Here is a 26,862-nt window from a genome sequence, read left to right on the forward strand (position 1 = left end):
TCCTGGAACTCTGCCCTGGCCTCATCCCTGGGCAGGGGAGGTCCTTACCACATTCTACCCCAGCCAGAGTTCCACAAGATTCTTGCCGATTCCCGGTGTCCAAAAGAATTTGTACCAAACTTGTACTTAGAGCACAGAAATCGGCGCCACGACGACTGATCAAGGCACAGGGGTGTGTGGCTGGTGAGCTCTCCCCCAGTGGGGGTAAGGTGAGGTGGGCTTAATAGTCAAGCTTTCACCACTGGCCAGAGTTAACCTCTACGGGGGGACCTGTAACGCCTGAGCTGCCCAGCAGCCCGGCTTTGTTCGGCTGCCGTTCCGGTTCTGAAGGAGCTAAACTCACAAGATTTGGTGGGTAAGCAGAGGGGGAGTGGGGCTGTCCAATTCCACTTAAATTTAGACCCCAGGAACTGGAGCAGGGCCCTGCCAAAGTGGACCTAAAATCCCCTATACTTAACATGGAGAGGCTCCGGTTAAGTCTCCTGTCTTTGATGGCCTCCTGATAGGCTAAATTTACAAGAATTGGTGTGCAACCAGCCCTGGCTCTTAGCTATCCAATGCCACCTTCCACTTAAATTTGGGCCCCCAGGAACCAAAGATCCAGCCACTCAAAATGAAAGTACCGCCAGGCTGCCGGTTGGGCAAAAATAGTAGTAACAGGTACCTTCTTCAAACAGCTGCCGTTCCAGTTCTGGAAGGTCTAGATGCACAAACTTTCCAATGAGACCTCCAAAAGAAGTTTGTAGGAACCGGAGCTGTGACCGGTCAAAGTGGACCCAAATCCCTTATACTTAACATGGAGAGGTCTCCGGTTCCCAGGTCCCATCTTTGACCGGCTGCCTTTCCGGTTCTGGGGGGGTCTAAATTCACCCTCTTTGGTGTGGAAGCAGAGAGGGATTGAGCTATCTAATGATGCCAGCCACTTAAATTTAGGCCCCCAGAAACCGGAGACGTGACTGGCCAAAGTGGGCCCAAATCCCCTATACTTAACATGGGGAGGCCCCAGTTAAGGATACCTTCTTCAACCAAGCACCGTTAGTTCCCCTGGCAGTCCAAATTCACCAAATTTGGGGTCTGGACGTAGACTGAGTGGGACTTTCCAATACCATTTTTTTTTTTTTAAATCCCCCATCCCTGGGAACTATACTTTTGTGGGGGTCAAAGTCTAGCAACCCTGGCTCCTTGTGGAAGTGGTGCAGAGTGACCAGGACAGCACTGGATGGTAGATTGCTCCATACCCCTACCCTATCGAGTTTCTGACCTTCTCGCTCCCGCTGGTTGGCCCGGTGGCCCTAGAGAGCTTTGGGCCAAAGTGGACCCAATATCCCTGCAGAGCTTAGGGGCCAATGGGGCCCTGTAGCCACACTATCTGGTTCTCGGATGTGGGGTCCCTTGAGCTTCTAGACCCCTTGGCTGCGGAGCTATGTCTAGCCAACTGTGACCGCCACCAACCCCATTTAACATGGAAGGGTGCGCGGCCGACTTGGCCGTCTTCTACCGCTTGCCATTTGGTCCCCTGATATGCTAAATTCACAAGATTTGGAGTGCAAGCAGCCCTGTTTCCTGGCTCTCCAATGCCACCATCCGCTTCTATGGTCTTTCCACAGAATCAGTGCACGTATTTACATATATAACATATAACATAATTACAGAATATTCCCGTACCACATGACATAAACAGGAGGTAGTGTTAAAAGCTGAGGCTGCAGGGATCAATATTTTTTACCTCATCACAATTTTCCAAGAAATCCTGAAGAGCTACATGATCCTTCAGCAAAAGAGAGAACTGTTTTGCTTTATCCACATTCACTGCATACCTGAAAGAATATAGAAGATAGGACAATAAAGTTAGTTCTACAGACACTTCAGCATCCATGTAAATGGCATTTGATCTGAAGAATGGTGTTGATATATCAGATCCATTAAAAACAAGAATAAGTACTCTCATTTCATATAGTCTTACTAAGTGATTCAGTTAAAGTAAGACCACTAGAAATGTACATTCAGCATAGGGGCTGTACTGAGAGCCTGTCACCCGTTAGCACAATTGAACCAATTTGGCCTAAATTACCCAAATGGCCATGCCTGATCACCTGAGTGTACTGATACAAAACAAAAGCATTTAGTGCACTTGTAAATGAGACCCAGTGTAAGCAACCATTTCATGAGTGTGCCCAGTGAATTGATATGCTACATACTGTAGGTTCTACACACAAAATGGCTGCCTCCACTGGCTACACTTTATCTATTGTACTATACCTATCATGCAGTGAGGTCGCTTTCTCCAAAGCCCGATCACCAAAAATGTTTTTCTCCTCGTCCAATTTTGTTGCATCTTCTATTGACCCGATAATTTTTTCTTCATTATTTTTCATGGTAGTCAAAAAGTCTTCATGTTTCTTTTGTCTGTTCTGAGATGCTTGTAATGTATTGGGTAATTCAATATAAGCAAGGGTGTATTCCTTAGAAATTAAGAAAAATAAGCAATTACATAGTTGTAAGTTAAGCAAATGGAGATTTAAAAAAAAAAAAAGAAATCATAGAATAATTTTGTTAACCAAAATTAAATGTCGGGCTCATCAAAGTAGACACCATTTACATACATAACTACTGAACATACAGTATGTGGCATTCTTTCCAGGGCCGTAGCTAGGGTAGTGCGGCTGGTGCCATCGCACAGGGCACCACAGGTCAAGGGGCGCTGTTTGGACCTGTCACATTTCTGTTTATTATCATTCTTGCTTGTAGCTTCCTCTTATTTCATCCCCAGCATCTCCTGGCCTCTCCTATCTCTTCCCTGGCCCTTCCACATGAAGCCATGGCCCTTTTTTGGGTGCATTATGTCCCTTTGAAAAATGAGGGGGTGCCAATGCTCTTTCTGGCACAGGGCACCAAAAAGTCTAGTTTACGGCTCTGATTCTTTCTACAATGGAAATTAAATGTTGTTCAGGAAACTCTTTCCAACACTGTTGCAGAAGTTCCTACAAATGTGTTGCACTTGTAGGTGGCTGTGCTTTCACCTTTCTGTCCAGTTCATCCCAAGCCGACTAAGGGGGGAATTCAATTAGCTGCGGTAATTTACTGCGAATAATTGATCACACGGGGGGCTAGTCAATTAGCCACGAAGTTGGTAGTTATCGGGGATTTTTTTTCACCCACCTGAGGCAGGTGATCAAAATAAGCAGCCCCGTTTTCGTGATTGCGGCCGCGAAAACACATACGTCTGTGACCTTAGTACGGATCCTATGTGTATTCGCCCAAAAACGGATAATTTTATGGGCAAATAAAACGTGATCTAATTGAATTGCCCAGAGGCAAAATAAGGCTGTAAGTCCCGTTTTATTCGCCCAAAAAATTATCAGGGCTAATTGAATTATTCCCTAAATGCAGCTCAAGTCTGCAGACTGTGCTGGCCATGACTTGAAGAATATAGTTTTGTTCTTTTTCTCTAAGGTAGTTCTAACATAGCCTTTAGGTATGTTTTGGGTCATTATCCTGCTGTAGGATGAACCTTGACCATCTAGGCGTAGAACAGGGGGTACATATGTGTCCTTGTACAACTTTGCTGCAGTCGCGCTCGGTCCCGTGAAACTCTGTTAGCACGGGGATCTTTTTGTGTCTTTTTTGCAAAAAAAAGTGTCTAAGTCACAATGTGATGCGACTAGGATGCACCATCAGACTGTGATGATTAATTTGTGTGCATCTGAGTCCCTGAATCTGTATAGGAAGTGCTCCAAGCTAGCGGCCACAGCTCCAAGTTCCATTGTGGTTCATATACAGAATCAGATGCACACAGATATACAAGTGTCACATATCAAATTAATCAGCACAGTCTGCTGGTGCGTCCTAGTTGCATCGCCCAATGCAACACCCAACGCTATCAGAGTAGCACAGGACCTGGTGGCCCACTCACACCAGACAAGTCACGCTGCGTGGTGTATTGGGACTAGATGTATGAGGACACATCTGTATTACATGGCGCTGCAAAATGCTGATGTAGCATTTTTGGTTCAGGGTGCCAGTCACTATGTGAAAGCTGCCAACTCAGGATGCAACAAAAGAGCACTAGACCATCACAGTTCTTCCTCCATATCTGCTGTCACATGCTTCCCATGTTTAACACAAACTTTAAAAGGGCACTGATTTAAATAGCAGCATTTTAAGTTTAGGGCTTAAACATGACCAGAAGCGGCAGCTCTTGTAAGCCATATTTTAGTAAATAAACACTAGAGAATGAGGAGCCTTGGGTGTTTAGGCCTTGGGTGTTTTTCATGCATCATTGAAAAGGTGATAGGTTCATTTAGACATTCTATACTGTAAATCAAGGAAATTCTGGAAAACCTTTTTGCCCACTCCATTCTCTGTCCCACGCCTGTACCACCAAACATTACATCTGAGCTATTCAATGGAGCATTAACTACATTAAATTGCATGCTATATTGTGCTGAGTAATTTGTGGGGTTTCCATTTAAATGTTAATGATCACATGACCATCTGAGTCAGCTGATGGAATTATGGAAAGTCACGGCATGTCAATATAGACAGATAGATACATAATAAATTTGGTTTTAGACCAAATCAAAGTGTTCAATACATTTGCAATGAAAGGGTGTGAGTTAAAGTACATATTAATGTCATTTTTTTTTTGCCAAATTATAAAATCATTTAAGTTTTATTTGGGCTTTTCAATCTTACAGTATAGCTTTGCCTTACACATTGTATCCGTTTACATCCAAATATAATATAGGATATAGCTCTTAAGTATCCAGCAGCAAAATTTCAGTTCATTTTGAAAAATTACCTGGTTGTTCAAAATGGCTTCAGACTGCTTTGCATTATTCAGGAACTTCTGGAATTCAAAGCACTGCTTAAGAAAAATCTCCCTGTTGTCCCACATCTTGTGGAGGTCACTCCACCCAACTTCTATATCTTTTACTCTTTGGTCTAGTTGCTGGTATTGAGGGTCAGCTTGTCCCCTTGTTGCATTGTTGCCTGTCTCAACAACATTATAGAAATCAGGTTCATGTTGTTCCATATCCTTTTTAAGGGCAAGATGGTTACTGTGTAGCTGCTCTGCTTCTTTTAGTGAGGTGGGCGTATCTTCCGATGCAGTTGCCTGCTGAGCTCTGTAGAGCCAAGTCTCAAAATCTAACAAATCCACTAAGAGTTTCTGCAGCTTGCTGCTTTCCCCTAGCGAGTCCTCTTGACTCTGCAGTGCATTCTGCAGATCTTGCCAGACATTGTTGAGTTCAATCAATCTATCATAAATATCTTGGGCGTGCTCGGGATTCTCATTTGCCAGTTTCTGGGCTTCTTCTTGGAGGTTTATGAGTTTAGCTTCAATAGTTGCAAGATCTCGCTCAATACCATAAAGTTTCCTCTGGATTGATATGACTGATGCCAGATCATCCCCAAGGTTCTGAATGGAATCCACCACATTGATCTTCTCCAATATCCTGTTCTTGGTCTCTTCACACTCCAGACCATAATTGTAAAAACCCAGGGTGGAATCAACAGCTTTTCTTTTGTGTGCTACCATTTCTTGAAACTCGCCCCACCTGCGTAAATAAGAAAAAAAGGGTGAATCCCGCCTTCATTGATGTTTTTAGTTACATAATTGTTTCGTACTGTGCAATTGGCTGGCACACTAAAAAGTTAATGGAGTATTCAGTATCATGGATTTAATAGCTCTTTAATGTTGTTCTAGTAGATGAACTAGACAAATGGCATTAGATACTGAAAAGAACGTAAATCCAACATCACCTGGTGTTCATGTGGTTCTGGACCTGCTTCACTTGTAATCTGTTAGGATGTCCACTTTCAAAGAGAGCATCAGATGCACTATTCACATTGTGAATTTGGGAACCCAAGGCATTCATTTCTTGACCCAGAGTATTGAATCTAGTAGAAGATAAAGTGTCAAATCCATTGTTTGGAACAGTAAAGGTTCTTGTTATGTATACAGCTATTAATTCAGTAATTAACTCAGCTGCATGTAAAAATGAAAATCATTATTTGGATTCTAGGGGGCATTGTAATTATTTGCGAGGTATGTGTATTTGGAATGGAATGGGAATGCTCATTGTGGCAACACATTATAACATTACTTATTTTACTTTGCACACCCATAAGGGTGCACAGAAAAATTACTGATGTTGGGCTACCGTAAGTATCGTTGTTATGTGCACATTGTGTCCCAACATTGCATTTAATTGAAAATGAGCTCTAGTGGTAAATTTACTCAAGGTTGATTTAGATCAATTTAAAATCGATGTAAATCGATCAACATCAATGGGCTATCCAACTGCAAAATCCATATATTTATCACCTGTAGAGTTTCAACTTCAATTGAAGCTGAATCCCAACAGGTGATAAATATGCAAAGTTTGCAGTTGGAAAAGCCCGTCGATGTTGATCAATCGATCTAAATCGATCTAAATTGACCTTGAGTAAATTTAAAAAGCCCTATCATTGTGTTCTGACTTTGGCTAATAGGGGTTTTAAAAGCGGAGCATGAGAATTCTGGCAAGGATGACCCACCACTCCAGTTGTTGAAGTCATTTACCATGTTTAGCTGACCTCATGCCACCTCCATTCAAATTTCTAGTGGCCGTGAAATACAGCAACATGACATTATGCCAGTAGTGTGGAGAACCTTGTCTAAAAAAAAATACCTAAAACAATAATATAAAAAAATAAATGTTATGTTTTCAGTCAGTTATGATGATTAGAATAGTGCAAATAATACACACATCTAACTATTCCTCTGCTGATAACATCTTATGCTGTGCAACAACATTGTAGGCCTAATGTATTGCAACTGCGATTCTTTATGCAGCGGTTCTGAGAAAATATGCAAATGCTGCAGCTGCTGGGATAAATACAGAGACGCACATCGGCGGCGACTCTGACCTGCCGCTTGAGTACAAAGACGCACCATCGTTTGCACATCGGTCTCACCATCGATCCTTTGAATAACCTCAAAATTGCTCAGAATGTCCACCGGAAGTCAGCCAGCCGCCCGAGCCATTATACAGATGTGTCCTCATACTGTACATCTAGCCTCCTTGCTTAATTTTAGAATGAGTGTGGCCAGTCCATGAAGAGGACATAATTAGCATTTAACCAGCTTTAATATGTGTCATACAAAGTGTATTGTATGCCATAATTCCAGCATATACAGGACCAGTGATCACAGTCGGGCCATCCTGCCTGAGCTGAATGTTTTTATTTCAAATCTGGGCACCATTTTCCAGAGCGTTGGAGCAAGTTTGTGAGTCTGGGGGAGCAGCAGGAGAACCCAGCACTGCCCTGGACATATATTTACATATTGGTCTCTAGCAGTGCACCCCTAACAGTGCATGTGTTCAAGATCTCCTAGTTGATGCACAAATGTTAAAAGATCCTCAGTGGTGCTAATTATTTAATTTGTGGTATTAAGAATAACATGAAGCACTAGTAAAATTTGATTATATTACTATCTCTATTGTGATCATGGTGTAGGCTGGGGAGGGGGGTTTCCAAGCAACCGGAATCCCCTCCCCTGTGTTTGCCTATGCGTCACGCCATGCCATGGCGTGACTTGATAGCGCCAAGCATCTTTTCATGTGATCTTATACCTTCAATTAAGTCTTATTTATACAGTGGTGTGAATAGGATGCACAAGCAGCTTCTCCTGATTAAAATGATATGCTGCATGCCTATGTTCTGTGTGCGACTGCGGGTGTATCTGCATGCGAAACTCTACGTTACAGTGTCACAGCTGTGTATCTGCATGCGAAAAGCTATGTTACAGTGTCAAAGCCGCTGACATTGTAAGGTAGCATTTCACATGTAGATACAGCTTCAGTCACACACAGAATATAGGCATGCCACTTATCATTTTAATCTGCGCAAATAAGATGCATTTGAAGTGAAAAAGCCGCTCATGCATTATGTGAAACAGAACCTGTAGCGCATGGGCGATAGATGTATGTCAACACATCTGTAACTGCGTACACAGATGCAGGCTGAGACACACCCACGAACCAGTCATAACACGCCTGCTTGACTCGCCAGCCGTTACCTCCCACAAACACTCACTGACTGTCAATAAATCTGCGTTCAAAATCTCACTGCGACTGACGTCGGTAAACCATTAGGACGCATGTGCAGTGCGGCTTAGAGTTATGCACAGTACAAAAATAGTCGCTCAACTAGGCAAAAATTGGCATTGCATTCGCCTCTGAATCAAGCCCAGCGTGTGTGTATGGAAGCATTACCTATGCTGAACAACACCCATGTCCTCCAAAGATTCGGGAATCACCAACTTTTCAAGCCACTTCTCCTTCTCATCCATCCACATCTCACAGGCGTCTATTTCCCCGAGAATTCTGTAGTATGCAAGATTATCCTGAAGTTTTTGAGACCGCAGGTCTGCTAGAGCCGCCACATTAGAGTAGAGGGCTTTCAGTCTTTGAAGATTGCCGTCTATCTCAGGGGAAGTTTTGTAGTCCTCTGGAAAAGTTTGAACCTGGTAGTTAAGGCCTTCCAAGACTTTCCTGTTCAACATGATATCATCTAGGAGATCTTTGTGTTTCTTTATCAGCACATTGGTGGAATATTCGTCATGACCAAGGTCATCAGTTTGCATGATGCTGTAAGTTTCCTGCATCCTGGAGAACAGATCCTCAGCATCAACCTGAAACTGGAAAAAGTTTTCAGTATCACGCAAAACTTTTAAACGGAAGGCAGCCAAATCTTTCAGCTGCAGCCATTCTTGTTGGATAGTCTCAATTTGTTCTTGGATCTTAGGTGCCGCATAGTGTTTGTTGGCAATCATCAATTCTCCTTCTTTGATAGTTTGTTGTAAATTAGATTCAAAGCCCTTGAGTTCATCTTCAAAAGCCTTTTGCTTTCTTTGAAGGATGGAGATGGTGGTAAGATCTTTTCCAAAGTCCATTGCAGTATAAATGTGTTCTTTCTCCTTTATCCATCTTTGTATCTCATCCATGTCTCTAAAGAATGCCCACATACATCTGCACTGCTGCATTTGAGCCTTCCGTTGAGCTGCCAGGGCAACAAGATCTTGATAGCAGAGTTCCAGGTGGTTAACTCGATCTTTAATCAATTGTGGATCACAAGGCTTGTACCCTAGCAAATGCAATTATATTATGTTATTATTAGTGTTATAATACTGCAGTATTTAACTTTAATTTTATCTCATAGCAACAGTCTGACAATGTCTACAGTTAAGAAAATATATATTTACGTATAACCGAATGTCTAAACTGAATGCACGTTATGAACTATACACTACTGTACATTGCAAATTAGCATTTACTGAGGCTGTAATATTAAGGTTTTGGTAAATTTGGCAAAATTTAGTTATTTTTGAGGTCTCTAAAGTAAGATGATCACACATACAAACGGAATACATATGATTGGCATCGCATGCAAACAAGTTTGCCTATCTGGTGCCTTAGGTAATATTAATGCATTGTTATATTATGGCCTTGTTTTTAATTGTGGTCAGACTGGGGTGTGACTGTACTATTCTGTGCATAGTTTCTGATGTTCTTGGAAACACATTTTCTGCCACTAAGTTGTATCACCCTTCGAACATTTTGAAACATATACAGTATATGAAAACTTGTTTTTCACCTACCTTCTCCAGTGATAAACTTCGACATAGCTGTATTATAGGACTTTACTTTCTCATCCTGAGCCTTTATGTCAGCTTCGGTCAAGGTGTGTTTTTGAAGTAAATATTCCACTTCGTTAAGGTGTTTCCCAAAGCCCATTGACAGAAGTCCACTCTACAAGATGGAATAGGGTAATTAAACTATTACCATGGTCTAAATATTACTACGTGGCTTATGTCAAATTACTAACACTAACACTGCACTTGATATATAATGCTATACAGTATGTTGTACCTTCACTTCGTCCATCCAAGTAACAGTATGCAGCATGTCCTGGAACAAAGTTTGAAGCTCAAGATTCATGTTGAGTCTTTGGCGCCGATTATGTAGCCGTTCCAGAAGGTATTGCCAGAGGCGTAAAATGTTGTCCTTTCTGGCATTGATCCTGTCTATGTCATGGTATTTCTCATTCTCCAGTTCTTTTGCGACATTGCTTAATGCTTGAATGCGCCCTTCATAGGCAAAGATATCTGTCTTAATGGCTTCATGCTTCTTGTCAGCTGCCTCCACCGAGGGCAAATCACAACCAAAATTATCCTGCGGGAAAAAAACATTTGTTTCAGATCACAATTAAAAGTAGTATTGGAATAAAATCCCCTATTGTTATCTTGCTAGTAACTTTTGTATCATTCTGCCTGACAATCAGATAAAATTAGTAACATCCTACTGGAGATACAGGACCTCATTCAAAATTGGATGTAAACATAAGTTATGGCTTTTTCCCTCCTGCAATTCATAATTCATGTCTTTTGCCAGAGCCGTAACTAGACTTTTTGGTTCCTTGTGCCAGAAAGAGCATTGGCACCCCCCTCATTTTTCAAAGGGACATAATGCACCCAAAAAAGGGCCATGGCTTCATGTGGAAGGGCCAGGGAAGAGATAGGAGAGGCCAGGAGATGCTGGGGATGAAATAAGAGGAAGCTACAAGCAAGAATGATAATAAACAGAAATGTGACAGGCCCAAACAGCGCTCCCTGACCTGTGGTGCCCTGTGCGATGGCACCAGCCGCACTACCCTAGCTACGGCCCTGCCTTTTGCCATGGCAACGTGATCGCATTTCACACTTATGGCTCCCTGGACGGGGGTTAAAAGGGGATGTGTAGACACTGCCAGAGTACAGTAAGGGTGCATTGTTGTGAAATGCATCCCAAGATGGCCACCTAACAGGCATAAATGCACCTGTTAGGAGGGGAGTGGCTTGCGAGTACTCAACCCCTGGGGCAAGTTGCAAGCTGATGATGCTGGCTGCGTCTGATTCTCCAATCATATCTAAGACACACTCAATTTTACAAATATAGTATAACTTCAGTGACTGTGATCTAATATCAGGATTACAGGGCACAGAACACTCATTTTTGAAAAATAAAGCGTTTTTCCTATTAAGTTTGGGAAGGGCTGCTGATATGATTAATGATGTGGCTTTAAACTAAAGCAAAATTAAAGTGTTATATTTGTGTCTAGTTCAACTTGCTTTTAACCAGCCTATGGCTACCAGGATACGGGGCATGTTTATCACAATCCGCTTTGAGATAAATATTTTTTGTGTAAATTTGCATCGTGAAAATTAATATTTTCACGGGAATTTGCTATTCTGTTCTTGCAGAGAGATGGGCTGTAATAAAAGTCCGTCCCTGCGAAGAGCTGGAACAAAAAGAGTGATAGCTTACATACTGTTTCGAGTCTGTGGCACACACTGTCCATGTGCGGTCGTCATCCAGCACATGCGTCAGTGAGGGGAGGATCCCTCTCCAAAAAAATCCCTGGTACGGTAACACATAGGATACTATAGATGGCGTTAGCTTGGATTTACCAATGATTTACCAATGCTTTGCATTCCAGTGCTTGGTAAATCCGACTGCATGGCAGCCCCCATAGATGGTGGCTGCATTTGTGGTTGGAAATAGAGGGACCACGGCAGATATCGGAGATATATGCTGTGGTCCTTCCATAGTAAATCCTGGGGATCCCTAATATTTGCTGGTATCCCTCAAATATAGGGGTTATCCCACTAGGAGTTAGGCACTCTCTGTATACCATAGGAAAAGATCACCCCAACATAGTGAATAATACATAAATATTCACCCTAAATGGATATCCTTGTCAGGAGGGGTAATCATGTAATCAACTGTACAACCAGTCAATGTAGCAGGCATGACTCTCTCTCCTTAATGGTAAATGCTCAAAATACACTGGCCAGAGATTCGTGCATATGCTGCTGCCTCTTCTTGGATTGATGTGATATGCTTTTTATTCATTTCTGTTTGTAAGTGTAACCTGTATTAAAGCTTTGTTCCTTTCAAAAAAAGGTTTTACACTATGTTCTATTTTTTTATTTCTCTCTTCCTCTGCATCTGTATAATTAAACCTTATACAGTGTATTTTGAGCATTTACCATTAAGGAGAGAGAGTCATTCCTGCTACATTGACTGGTTGTACAGTTGATTACATGACTACCCCTCCTGACAAGGAAATCCATTTAGGGTGAATATTTATGTATTATTCATTATGTTGGGGTGATCTTTTCCTATGGTATACAGAGAGCGCCTAACTCCTAGTGTGATTTACTTTTCCTTATGCTATCTTTGGATGTTTACTTTTCACATTATCTGTGGCTGCACTTTGTATTTTAGTGCGCATACTTTCTCTATTTATATTTTCCACCATAGGAGTTATCCCACAAATATTAATTGATAAATAGGCCCCTTATTATCTACACTCTCAGGCCAATTAATGTGTAATCTGGGTACAGTTTTCTCTTGTGCTCACGCCTCCTGTCATATTCCTGACGTAGATCTGCTCCTGTTATTTGCAGAGTGAGAGAGGCGCAATTGCGGCCAGCTCTGAATTGGGAATAAAATGCACAATTCTTTCCCAGATACAATTTATGTTTGCGCTTAGACATAAATTGTGTCCAGCTCTGAATGAGCTCCGCTGTGCACAATGGGTATTTACTAAATGGCAAAGCAAAAGGGGAGCTTGAAGAGTGTATCACAGTAATTCCGTACCCCTATGAAAGGAACATTAGTGCCACAAAAATCAACTGTTGCTAAATTTATCTCTACTGAGCTGTTATGTTCATAATGATTGTTTTTGTACCATTTATGAGTATACAGTATATTTAGTAGTAATGCTATGACATCGTGTGACACTATATACTGCTCTGTGAAATAAGTAATTAGTTTTTAGTCTATATATATTAGCTTTATAACCCTTTATAATCCATAAATAGAGCCCTCTTCTCATCCCGGAAGGTTATGCTGGTTACCTGTGAAATGAGATGCTGGTTTTCAGCCACCCACTCCTCTCTCATTCTGGCTTTGTGATGAAAGCGTTTTGCCAACTGTTCCAGCTTCTCTTGTCGGATCAGCTCATTCCTCAAAGCCGTCTCATGTTCATGTTCTGCCTTTTCAAGACGGCCCCATGCCTGTATGTCAGAGTGCAAAAGCAAGACTCTAGTCGTGCTATCTGAGGTCTTTCTAAGAAGGATATCACATCGATATGTATCAAACTTTGACACCATGGTATAGGGCAGTGGTCTCCAACATTAATTGAGGTGTGAGCTACTTTAGAAAAATGAAACCTCCTGAAGAGCTACTAAAATTGTAGAAAAAAATTATCTGGCTAAAAACCAAACAATTGAGGGTTATTTAATGTAAATGAAAAAAAAAATGTTTCATAAAAAATAAAAATGCATCTAATCATTACAGTGATATTGTTGTAGTTTGTAAATAAAAGAGGAGTAGAGGAGCAAAAGATATAGGCAGGGCTGCTGTGTGATTTTCTGGCAGAGCTGGGCGGGAGTCACTTGCTCCGCTGTAGCGTAGACACAGTGGGTGGAACCAAGGGGAAGCAAGTCAGGTGATTGCTGTAGAGGCTGCGGCAATCGCCTGACTTGCTTCCCTGTGACTCCACCCATAGCATCGATGCCACGGGGGAGCACACGTCAGAGGTCACTTACTCGGCATTACTGTAGCTAGGTGAGCTACCAAAATTAAGACCACAAGCTACTGGTAGCTCGCGAGCCACAGTTTGGAGACCACTGGTATAGGGGAAGCCTGATGGCCTACACAAACTCCAGCTTACACTGGGAATTTTATGTTAGTTACACACCTATATAATTGGCTTGCATATTAAAAGATTCACAACCTCATGTTTGTACACTGATCTGGTATTATGGTAGTCCACCCATGGTACAATGTCGGTCTAACCTGGAAGGGTGTAGGCACTACCAATCATTCTGTCCAATACTTCTGCTGATGATGCCCCACAGTCACAATCGAATATGCAGGTTCATCTGGACTTTCAATAGCAAGTGTAATTGTAAGAACAATTGCATCTCAAGTATGATTGTGAAAGTATGTACCTAGCTTTAGACTTTTTGCACTTTGTTAAATCAGACCACACTGTCTGTCCACAGGGCCAGATGTGCTAAGCTCTGGAAAGTGATAAATTGGAGAGTGATAAACTACCAACCAATCAGCTCCTAACTGTCATATTTCAAACATAGCCTGCAACATGAAAGTTAGGAGCTGAGTGGTTGGTGGTTTATCACTTTCCACAACTTAGTACATCTCCCCACAGACAGATGGATCACTATGGAAGAGTACAAACAGCATTTATTTTGCATGATAGATGACCCCTAAAGCATGCTTCAAGGGTTATGAATCAAAGAAATGCTGTATTTTATAAAAAACAGAATTATTATGCTGATACAGGTATCTGAACATTATGGAAACTGCTTACTTTGGGGAAATATGAGTATTAGAAACTGAAACTGCTTCAACTGAAACTGCTACAATTTTGAAATAACAGATTTTTTTTTCACTGTCATCCTTTTGGAAAACAGGTTGGGTATGAAATCCTGGCAGTTGAGTTGCCTGCTGTCAAAATGCTGACAGCAGCATCCCGATGCTCGGTATCCCGACATGGGTCGGGCAAGCATACTAACCCTCCCCCCTTCTCCCCCTAACCCTCTCTTCTTACACCCTAACCCTTCCCATCCCGCACCCTAAACCTCCCTGATAGTGGCTAAACCTAAGCGTCCCCCCTTGGTGCCTAAACTTAACCACTTAACCATAACCATCCCCAGTACTGCCTAACCCCACCCCCCCACCCAATGGTGCCTAACCCAAACCACCCCCCCAAAGCTTAACCCTAACCCCCCCGTGGTGCCCAAACCTAATCCCCGCCTCACGGCTAACCGCTGAGATGCCTCAGTGTACCTTCATTGGGGATGGCGGCTGTCAAGATTCCGGCATAGGGATATAGACTGGCGTTGGGATTTCAATGCCTATTTTTAGTCCCGGGTCAGGCTTCTGACGTCGGGATTTCGACAGCCAGCATACTAACTACATTCATTGGGAAACTACAACTATTTATCAAAGTGACAAAAACATACTTAATGATGTAGAAAATATTTGAGGAAAATAATAAAAGCTATTGGTCAATGGCAGTTGGTGGTAGTGCCGGAGCAGGGCTCTGTGCCACCCCAATCCCTGAACACGTGATGTCATGATGTAAGACTGAGGGGGCAGGGCTGACGGCATCAGGGAGCAGAGGAATGCCCAGAGCGCAGACTGCAGGTTGGTTAAGATGCTACAGGCATGCAACCTGCAGCTGTAGAGACAGCCAGAGCATACCTGCTGCAGGGTACCATTCCAGGTACCTTGCAAGCCAAATACAGGTACCACAGGGTGCCGTGTGGCAGCAATGGTGCCGCCCCCAGGGCCCTGCTCACTCGCCCATAGTTACAGCCCTGGTTGGTGCCATCGAATGTAGAAAATGTAAGTACAAGATAATTAATTATGATTAATGAAGACTAGAACTAATATGGCCAAGACTACAGGGCTGGTCCAACATTACTAACATGACAATAAATAAATCATTTAAAAATTAGTAAGGCCCTTTTCAATGATGATCTATGATTAATTGGAGGGAAAGCTTCCTAAAACACGGGCTTGAAAAAAATAAAAAAATGGAATATGGAGTTTGTTAAACAAACTAACAGTAAGATCGCAACTCAAACTGTATCCAAGACGTAAATACCATTTTTTGCTGTTATTCTTGTGTTAATGATATAGTTATTGTCTCACCCTATTGATGTCAGACACCAGCTGGCCATCACGAGGTACATACACCTTCTGTTTATTCTCCCTCATTCTAGACTGTATAGAGAACAGTAAGGCCTCCAGTTCCATCTTGTCTTTACATCTGTGAATTACAGCGTCATTTTAACATAAACATAAATAACTGTCTTTACAGTTGATCAGAAACATGAACATGCACTTCCAACCGCACACACAGAGAAGAAAGAGAACTGACGGCTCTGTTTTGTTCAGACATTTTACTCCATACAACAAAGAGTTATTATGTTGGGAAGTTTTTCTCAAACTTGGACCTCAAGGCACCTTAACAGTCCAGGTTTTAAGGATATCCATGCTTAAGCTCAGGTGACTTAATTAGTACCTCAGTCAGATTGACTTAACTATCAAGCATGGATATCCTTAAAACCTGGAGGTTAGGGTTCCTTGAAGACAAAATTTGGTTAAACCCTGAATTAATGGTGATAACTAATAATGAAAATGATTTATAGTTGGTCACCAACATATTAAATGGATAATGAATTATCATCACTCAACTAATCTATTCATACAAAATTGTATATCAGTGTGTATAGCCACACAGTGCAACCACAAATGTAATACCTACACATAAATACACAGGAAGAGAAACCGCTCTGGTGATAATAGGGGTTAACAGCGAAGAAACTATTTATTATTGCATTACTAGACACATCATTATTTTGTAAAAGTAACTATGGTAAAATTACGTTAGCAACAAATTTAGGAAAATGTATAAATAAATAAGTGGTCAGTCTTAATTAAACAGTCCTAAGATGTACTTTCTTGTACATTCATTCCACAGTAAAACTTGAATGTATTAATGATTCTCCTAATATCCTGAATGAATATGCAAGAAAGAAAGTTTGTAAGAAACTGCAACTCTCTAGTTACATTTGTTTTGCCTGATTCAGCAAAGATTACAACTGCGATTACGCACGCAATCGGCCGATTGTTGCGTTCTGCACAAGCATATGCATTGCAGTATACAAGCACGAACACTCCACGGCTATCGGGACGGAGATCGCAGTGACTACGCAGACCCATCGCAGAGCGATTGACAGGAAGTACCGTTTGGGGTGGTGACGGGAGGATTAGTTGGCGAAACGCAGGTGTGTCAGTGCGTTCGGATGCCATTACAGGGGCATGCATAAATTAGCCATTGCGATGGCATTTGCAGCCTCAGCTCACACTGCGTACCAGAAGGTTAACAATTCCTGAGTAAGGTCAGACCTTGTGCAAGTGTGCGTGAGGCTCTGATTGTACTCGGTTACCGATGGTTTCGCAGTCTTTCTAAGTATTACGGATGTGTGTAAGGTAAGGTGGGTGTCCTTATGTTGTGCATAGCGATCGCAGAGGATTAGCATATCATCGCAGTGAGACGGCGTGCATAATCGCTATTGCAATCTCAGTTGCGATCCCTACTGAATCAGACTGTCAGGGCTCAGCCGGGGATCGGCGCCCGCTTACCGCACCGCCGGCTTCCCCTTTCGTCCTGGGTGGTCGGTCGGCCTGCGCGACGGCGGGGGAGAAGCTGAGTATTCTCCTCGCTTGCTGTGGCTTCCTGGAGGGCTGGTGTCCGGCATCGCAAATCCGGACATGGGTGCCGCCATGACAGTCAGCCCATGTGACTGGATCCTTCTCCCTGATAGGCCCGTTCTCAGCTGATGCTGTGCACTTGTCTAAGGGTTCCCCTGGGTATAAAACTGTTCCACAGGTTATGGGAAGTTGCCTGAACAACGGTTGTTTCCTAGCGTGCTTTAGTGAGTTCCCGGTCCAGGTTCCTATTCACCCGTACAGCAGCAGTGTTACCACCTTTTACCTGTGTGCCTAAACATCTCTGGTGAATACCCGTGCAGCAGTGTGACCACCTTTACCTGTGTGCCTTTACGTCTTTGGTGAATACCCGTGAAGCAGTGTTATCACCCTTACCTGTGTGCCTATACATCTCTGGTGAATACCCGTGCAGCAGTGTTACCACCTTTACCTGTGTGCCTCTACGTCTTGGGTGAATACCCGTGCAGCAGTGTACCCACCTTTACCTGTGTGCCTATACGTCTCTGGTGAATACCCGTGCAGCAGTGTACCCACCTTTACCTGTGTGCCTATACGTCTCTGGTGAATACCCGTGCAGCAGTGTTACCATCCCCACCTGTGTGCCTTACGTCTCCAGTGAACATCCGTGCTACAACGTATACCGCCTCTACCCGTGTGCCTTCTATCTCTGGTGACGTCTCAAGTAACCGTGAGTTGCTTCCCACTTGTAATCCTTATTGACGTTTGATCCTCGTGTCAAGGTGTTTTCTATACAGTATTTTAAGGGACTGTTTTGTGCCTAAGCAGGCATATCCTCGCTGGGCCACGGGTGTAGTGTCTCTATCCCTGCAGGGCTTGGATACCTGGTCAAAGGACCGCGACCTGCTCACAGGGTGCAGCTAAGTCCATATCCCAATTGGGAGGGTCACTGGCGAACACCATCCTGTGGGTTAGACTCCGCACCGTTGCCCAGGTCTCGCCAACACTCAAGACCTGTGGATGAGGAGAACGTACATCCAGGCCCCTCGTCTCCGCTTCTTTCCCCAACTTAGGCCCACCACGTCCTCTTCTCCAGTTTCTGACGTGACAGTTTGTTCAGGCCAAATGGAGGCTGCAGGATCCCAAGGTACTGGGTCACTGCAAGAGTTGACCTCTCGGATGGACAACCAGGAGGCGCAACAACAACAAGTGGCTCAGTATTTGCAGGAGCTCTCGAGGCAACTGGTTTTGATTCAAACCACGTTGGCTTCTATTCTCCCGGTTCCCCCGCCTGCGGTTCCCGTACCTTCTCCATCAGTCCCTCCACCAGTGGTTCTTACTCCCAAACCCCGACTACAGCTTGCCACTCCAGAAAGGTTTGATGGCGATCCCAGGCGGTGCCGCGGGTTCATCAACCAATGTGAAATCCAATTTGAATGTCTTCCCCAGAACTTTCCCATGTCTCGGGCAAAAGTAGCATATGTGATTTCATTATTAACAGGAGCAGCGTTAGACTGGGTCTCCCCTTTATGGGAACGGGCCGACCCCATCGTATCTACCTACGAGGAATTCGTTTCCGCATTTAAGAGAATTTTTGACGAGCCAGGCCGTTCTGCATCTGCATCTTCTGACCTTCTCCGAGTGCGTCAGGGCACATGGTCCGTGGGGCAGTATGTAGTCCAATTTCAGACCCTGGCATCAGAATTAAAATGGAACGAGGAAGCTCTTAAAGCGTCCTTCCTTCATGGACTCTCTGAGAGGATGAAGGATGAGCTTGCCTCCAGAGATTTGCCAGAATCCTTCGCTGACGTTATCTCTCTCTGTATCAAAATTGACCTTCGCCATCGGGAAAGATGGGCTAGTAGGGGAAGAGGTGAACGTCTACCAGTCCATTCTTCTGCTGTTAGTCCGCCTATACCCACCCTAGCTAGTGAAGAGGAACCGATGCAGGTCAACAGAGCCAAACTCACCCCGGCAGAGCGCAATAGACGCTTCCAAAATAAATTGTGTATCTATTGCGCTGCACCTAACCACATTCTGAAGAATTGTCCTTTACTTGCGGGAAATGCGAAACCCTGACTGAAGTAGGGAGCATTCAGTTGGGGGTTATTCTCAAGCCATCCCAATTATCCGTGAGTCTTTTAGTAGTGTCGCTTTCCCATAAGTCCAGGACAAGAAAGGTTCACGCCTTAATTGATTCTGGAGCCGCTGGTAATTTTATTGCAGAGAGATTGATTCACACCTTCGGTGTTCCAGTCGTTTCCCTACCTAATAAATTGTTACTGTCTGGTCTAGATGGTAAAACTCTGGTGGGGCTACCCATTTCTTCGCTCTCTCATCCTGTGTCTGTCCAAATTGGGTGCCTACATCTGAAATGCTGGAATTTTTTGTGTTACCCGAATCCTCCTGTGAGCTGGTATTAGGGCTGCCCTGGTTGAGAAAACACAATCCTGTCTTCGACTGGGATGCTATGCAAATCCTATCCTGGGGTTCACAGTGTTTCCAAGATTGTTTGACCAAGGTCGTTCCAGTATGTAACCAAGCAAAGGTTTCCAACCCGGCTAAGAAGTCCCTTCGACCAGAGTCTTCTAAACATTCCCCCCAGCCGGGGTTGCCCGAGGCTTATCAAGACTTTGCTGATGTATTTTGTGAACAAGCCGCAGATAAACTTCCTCCGCATCGACCTTGGGATTGTGCCATCGATTTGCTTCCCGGGAAAAGTCCTCCACGTGGCCGTGTTTACCCTTTGTCCATAAAGAATCGGTACCCTCTACCTTTAATTTCAGAACTGTTTGACAAGGTTCAAGGGGCTCAGGTTTTCACGAAGCTGGATCTACGTGGTGATTATAATCTGATTCGAATTAAAACCGGGGACGAGTGGAAGACCGCGTTCAATACCAGAGACGGACACTTCGAGTACCTCGTAATGCCCTTCGGTCTTTGTAATGCACCAGCTATTTTTCAAGGTTACGTCAACGAGATCTTCCGGGATATTCTTCATAAATTTGTTGTGATTTATCTTGATGACATTTGAATCTTTTCCAGAGATTTACAGAGCCATCGTCTTCATGTACGGGAGGTATTGTTCCGCCTTCGCACTCATCACCTCTTTGGGAAACTTTCCAAATGTATGTTTCACCAAACTTCAGTACCTTTTTTAGGCCATATTATCTCTGGGGGGAGCCTCCAGATGGATCCTGATAAACTAAAAGCAATCTCTGAATGGCCCCTGCCTACTTCTTTAAAAGGTACTCAGCGTTTCCTAGGATTCGCAAACTATTATAGGAGGTTTATTCCACACTTTTCTACACTGGTAGCACCCATTACCTCCCTCACAAGGAAAGGAGCCAATCCTTCTAAATGGCCTGTTCCAGCAGTACAAGCCTTTCAAAACCTAAAAGGTGCCTTTTCTCGAGCTCCCATTCTCTGTCAGCCTCAAATAGACAAACCATTCATTGTGGAGGTGGACGCATCCTCCGTTGGAGTAGGCGCGGTATTATCTCAGTCTGCTGAAGATGGGAAGATGCATCCCTGTGGATTTTTCTCCCGTAAATTTTCCCTGCTGAGAGGAATTATATTATAGGCGACCAAGAACTTCTAGCCATGCGCCTAGCCTTAGAGGGATGGCGGTATCTTCTGGAAGGGGCCAAATTTCCTGTCACGATTATTACAGACCATAAGAATCTGATCTATCTGCAAACTGCACTCCGGTTGAATGCCAGGCAGGCACGATGGTCACTTTTTTTTTCTAGGTTTGATTTAAAACTCCAGTTTCGTCCTGGTGTGTTGAACAAGAAGGCCGATGCATTATCTCGCTCCTTCATGACTAACTTGGAGGAGGAGGAGTATTCTCAAGTTCGTTCCATTTTTGACCCAATTGTATTTGCTCCTAATTTACGTAAAAAATTGCTGGTTTGGGCTCATGCATCCTTGTTCACAGGTCACACTGGAATCACCAAAACCTACCAGTTCTTACTTCGATCGTACTGGTGGCCGACCATGAAAAAGGATGTCACGGAGTTTGTCCGCTCCTGTATCAAATGCGCCCAACATAAGACTCCGCGTAGACAGATGGTTGGTCCTCTTCATCCCTTGTCTATCCCAACTGCTCCATGGACCCACATCTCAATGGATTTTATTTCTGAATTACCTCGGTGCAAGGGACATAACACGGTATGGGTGGTCGTGGATCGCTTTTCTAAAATGGCACATTTTATCCCGCTCATTGGCCTTCCTTCTGCTCCTCAATTAGCAAAAATTTTTATTCGAGACATCTTCAGATTACACGGTCTCCCCAGGGAAATAGTCTCTGATCGAGGTGTTCAGTTTACAGCCAAATTCTGGAGAGCCCTGTGTAGTACCTGTGGAATCAAACTGAACTTTTCCTCAGCCTACCACCCACAGTCGAATGGTCAAATGGAAAGGGTCAATCAAGAGCTAGAGACCTTCATTAGGCTCTTTGTGTCATCTTCCCAGGATGATTGGGTGGACCTCCTGCCATGGGCAGAGTTTTCTCATAATTTTAAATTCCATTCTTCCTCTAAATCCACTCCTTTTTTTATGGTTTTTGGTAGACATCCACGAGTTCCAGATTTCCAGAAGCTTCCATCTATAGATGTTCCAGCCGTGAATCAAGAGATTCAATCCTTTTCAGTTTTATGGAATAAAATTCACCTATCTCTAAAGCAATCTTCTAAGAATTACAAGAAATTTGCGGCCAGGAGACGTTTGGCGGTTCCTCTGTTGAGAGTCGGGGACAGGGTCTGGTTATCTTCCAAAAATATTCGCTTAAGAGTCCCATCCATGAAACTCGCTCCGCATTTTATTGGTCCATATCGTATCATTAAGATAATCAGTCCAGTAACTTATAAATTGGAACTTCCTCCTCAAATGAAGATTTCAAATACTTTTCAAGTTTCTCTCTTACGACCCCTGGTGCTCAATCGTTTTCAGAATTGTTCCCCTAAATTGCCTCAAGTCAAGACATTACAAGGCACTGAATTTGAGGTGGAAAAGATCTTGGATTCCCGGCACAGATTCAACACCCTTCAATATCTCATCGATTGGGAGGGCTACGGCCCCGAGGAATGGGCCTGGATCAGAGCCTCTGATGTACACGCTCCGCGACTAATCCAGAGTTTTCATAGGCGATTTCCAGATAAGCCTGTTGGGTGTTCAGTGCCCACCCTTAAAGGAGGGGGTACTGTCAGGGCTCAGCCGGGGATTGGCGCCCGCTTACCGCACCGCCGGCTTCCCCTTTCATCCTGGGTGGTCGGTCGGCCTGCGCGACGGCGGGGGAGAAGCTGAGTGTTCTCCCCGCTTGCTGTGGCTTCCTGGAGGGCTGGTGTCCGGCATCGCAAATCCGGACATGGGCGCCGCCATGATAGTCGGCCCATGTGACTGGATCCTTCTTCCTTATAGGCCCATTCTCAGCTGATGCTGTGCACCTGTCTAAGGGTTCCCCTGGGTATAAAACTGTTCCACAGGTTATGGGAAGTTGCCTGAACAACGGTTGTCTCCTAGCGTGCTTTAGTGAGTTCCCGGTCCAGGCTCCTATTCACCCGTACAGCAGCAGTGTTACCACCTTTTACCTGTGTGCCTAAACATCTCTGGTGAATAGCCGTGCAGCAGTGTGACCACCTTTACTTGTGTGCCTTTACGTCTTTGGTGAATACCCGTGCAGCAGTGTTATCACCCTTACCTGTGTGCCTATACATCTCTGGTGAATACCCGTGCAGCAGTGTTACCACCTTTACCTGTGTGCCTCTACGTCTTGGGTGAATACCCGTGCAGCAGTGTACCCACCTTTACCTGTGTGCCTATACGTCTCTGGTGAATACCCGTGCAGCAGTGTTACCATCCCCACCTGTGTGCCTTACGTCTCCAGTGAACATCCGTGCTACAACGTATACCGCCTCTACCCGTGTGCCTTCTATCTCTGGTGACGTCTCAAGTAACCGTGAGCTGCTTCCCACTTGTAATCCTTATTGACGTTTGATCCTCGTGTCAAGGTGTTTTCTATACAGTATTTTAAGGGACTGTTTTGTGCCTAAGCAAGCATATCCTCGCTGGGCCACGGGTGTAGTGTCTCTATCCCTGCAGGGCTTGGGTACCTGGTCAAAGGACCGCGACCTGCTCACGGGGTGCAGCTAAGCCCATATCCCAATTGGGTGGGTCACTGGCGAACACCATCCTGTGGGTTAGACTCCGCGCCTTTGCCCAGGTCTCGCCAACACTCAAGACCTGTGGATGAGGAGAACGTACATCCAGGCCCCTCGTCTCCGCTTCTTTCCCCAACTTAGGCCCACCACGTCCTCTTCTCCAGTTTCTGACGTGACACAGACCCATTACCAGACTTTAAACATTATGATAAGGTCTCAAATCTAGGGACTGTTTAATTAAGACTGACCACTTATTCATACATTTTGCTAAATGTGTTCCTAATGTGATTTTACTATTGTGACTTTTACAAAATATTTTTATTTATGTGTCCTGTAATGCCATAATAAATAGGCCTTTTGTGTTGTTGTTAATATCTATTGTCACCAGCACGGTTTCTCTTGCTGTGTATTTGTGTGTTTGTATCACCATTTGTGATTGCACTGTGTGGACACTGATATATATTTTTGTATGATTTAGTTTGTGGGGTTGCAAATTTCCTCTTTTTTTGAAGCAAGCAGCAGATGCACTTTTTAAATGGGCCTAATTGGTGCTAAGGGCCTGGTTCAGTCATGGGCGCAATGCAGATTGTCAGGCAGAATGAGTGATTTGTTTCTAATGTGCATGCATAAAAGTCACACTGTGTACGCGTAGTGATTATCTAGTGATTCCACACAGAGAACACATTTGCAAAGTGAGTGACAGATAGTCAGCAATTGGGGGTGTTAACGGGGGCGAGGGTTTAAAAAGCGCAGGTGTGTCTTACCTTATAAACACCGTTACATGGGCGTGCATAAATTAGGCATTACGATCACATACGCAGTATGAGAGCTCTCTGCATGTCAGGAGAGCCGCCTTATTTGAGACAGGTCAGACTTGCCGCAAAGGCTACATGACTGGTCAATGTTCATTGATGTTACTGATATTTATGCTGGTATGCGACTCCAGATGCAGATGAGAAGGTAGTAGTGGGCGTCCCTATACTTGGTTGAGTTTTCGAACTATTAGCATATTTTCTCAGCTGCGGTCTGTGCAAAAACACAGGTGCGACCTGCTGCATATATTATTGAGTTGAGTATGGGATTCTGGCACTTGGGATTCCGGTGGTCACAATCCTGACATCGTCATCTCGATAGGGTTAGGATACCGACACCTGCTTAGTAAGTTTCTTCTTAACCCTAACCCTACCCCTAAACCTAACCCTCCCTCCCCGCAGCCTAAACCTAACCCCCTCCCCTGCCGCCTAACCATAACCCTCTACAACACAGCCTAACCCTGACCCTCCCCCTAGTGCCTTATCCTAACCTCTAACCCTCCCCATAACCCCAATACTTACCGTCGGGATGTCGGCAGTCGGGATGCTGGCGGTCCGGATGCTGGCGCCTAGATTATGATTGGTGTCGGGAATCTGGCGTCTGCATTATGATCGCCGGCATCCCGACAATCGGTATTTAAACTACACCTCATGCAACCACTGGTGAAATAACCAAACATCATGGCCTGGATTGCCACTAAGCAGATGATCTTCATCTGTATCTGAGCTCAGTTTGGTGTACTAATAAACCAATATTAAATCTCATTGGTTATCAAGCAACTGGGCTTATGCTTCTGAGTAGCCTAAAGGCCCTCATAAATCAGTGACAGATTGACGCAATTCCCGAACCCCAGACGCCAGGTTCGGGGCATCGTGAAACCCAACATGCTGGATTTCCCTTATTTGCTGATCCCAACCAAAATACTTGTGTGATCGTGATCCGCAATTCGGAAATTTTTAACATGGAGAATTTCACTGATTCCCCAATGGATTGGCAACATCGATGGTCCCCGATCGGCATATCAGCTATTCCCGTCCGATCAGGGAATCGGAGAAACATCTGCCTGATGTATGGGGCTCATCAGATAAGCTGGTTGGAGTACAGGTGTATTCAGCTGACACATTTTAAAAGATCCACAGGTGGAGCTAATCATTTACCTTGTGATACTGAAGAGATCTTTAAAATATGCAATTTAGGGGTCCCTGGAGACTGTAGTTGGGAAACACTTTTATAATTAACATGAAGGTGAGAAAGTGGTTTCTGCACAGGCTTTAAAGATATTTTAGTAGTTTACTCAATATTAGAAAAACAACTATTTTGCAGGTTAATGTTTAATGTAAAACATGGTTAATGTTTGTCAATTGCTTGTTTGTTGGTGCATCAGAGAGTCAGTTAAATTGGTTGTATTAAGTAGAAAAAGAGTGCGCCACAATAGTCTTCTTTATTTTTCTAGTTGTTAATATAAACATGGTAGTAATGTAATGAATTGTCATATATACAGAAAATATTATTGTCTGTATAGTTATTAATAGAAATGTTACATTTTCCAGTTAAAAAAATATTAATTAAAAACACAAAAACAAAATACAATTACAAAGTGAATAAAATTAAAACAACAACAAAAAAAACAAAAACAAGCGGGAATCTTTTTTTTCCTGCACTAGTCCAAAGAGAAATGTCAATTAAGAAATACTCAAGTAACTTTTTGTATTAATACCCTATTCATGCCATAACCTTTTTAATCCACAAACACTGACTTTTCATCAGTTTCCATAAGACTGTGCTCAGTGAATGTCAGTACAATCTTTGATTATGGTGAAACACATACTTACTTTGGAGGTTTTGTTTGTTTTCTGTACACACTGAATGACTCCAGTTGCTGCTGAACGCCCAACAAATAATTAGCTAACTTCAAGTTTGTGAGAGAAATGATGGTTTGTTCTATCCACGTCAGTAGATCTGAAGTCAGTCTTTCAAATCCATGTATCATTTTCTCTATGTCAGTAACTTTCTCCAGGACCTTGATCAAAAACATAGATGTTAGGGAGCCATTACATATCCTCCAACATTATACTCACAAACAGGTTGCTTTTATCAAGCATAACACTGGGGAACAAAAAATATATATTTTTTCTTGCCAAGGATTTAAGGGCTCGATTCAGACCCGCTTGCTAGATGCATTCGCACGCAGCGAAAGTATGCAAATCCGCGATCGCACGGCAAAGCAATAGCACGCCCACTATGTCTTGGCGTGCGTTCGCGGTGTGTATTTAGATGCCCACCAGCCTGTCTTAAGACGCCCACTTTCCCACGTCATCTCCAGGAAGTGTATGCAACCATCGGTACCATCGGAAGTGAACGCAGCACTTGTGGTAGTGTAAATCAACCATGTGACGTGTACTATGACGCTGCTTCTTAATTATGCACGCCTCTGAAACGGCGTTAAGATGCTCAGGCACGCCTGCGTTTGCACCACCACTCCCCTGTTTCCTTCGACCATCCCCTGTCACTACCCACAAACGGCTCGTCCTGTCGCTCATTCTAGCAAGCTGGCTATGCGCAGCGAGCAA

General features: G+C 43.7%; 1 protein-coding gene across 2 annotated transcripts in view; it reads right to left on the reverse strand.

Moving 5' to 3' along the window:
* The window catches only part of LOC148525068 (spectrin beta chain, erythrocytic-like), a 142,097-nt gene that overhangs the window by 63,691 nt on the left and 51,544 nt on the right, over positions 1–26,862 (reverse strand). For both annotated transcript variants that reach the window (XM_088471203.1, XM_088471201.1), the window contains exons 9-18: positions 26,125–26,312; positions 15,777–15,894; positions 12,950–13,108; positions 9,918–10,220; positions 9,647–9,797; positions 8,262–9,132; positions 5,764–5,901; positions 4,802–5,558; positions 2,260–2,462; positions 1,727–1,817 (exon numbers count right to left, since the gene is read on the reverse strand). In XM_088471203.1, coding sequence (XP_088327329.1) covers positions 1,727–1,817; positions 2,260–2,462; positions 4,802–5,558; positions 5,764–5,901; positions 8,262–9,132; positions 9,647–9,797; positions 9,918–10,220; positions 12,950–13,108; positions 15,777–15,894; positions 26,125–26,312 — 2,979 coding nt within the window. The remainder of the gene's footprint in view (positions 1–1,726; positions 1,818–2,259; positions 2,463–4,801; positions 5,559–5,763; positions 5,902–8,261; positions 9,133–9,646; positions 9,798–9,917; positions 10,221–12,949; positions 13,109–15,776; positions 15,895–26,124; positions 26,313–26,862) is intronic.

The sequence above is a fragment of the Taudactylus pleione genome, unplaced genomic scaffold, assembly GCF_031769625.1.
Source record: "Taudactylus pleione unplaced genomic scaffold, aTauple2 ptg000113l, whole genome shotgun sequence".
In the NCBI taxonomy this organism is placed as follows: domain Eukaryota; kingdom Metazoa; phylum Chordata; class Amphibia; order Anura; family Myobatrachidae; genus Taudactylus; species Taudactylus pleione.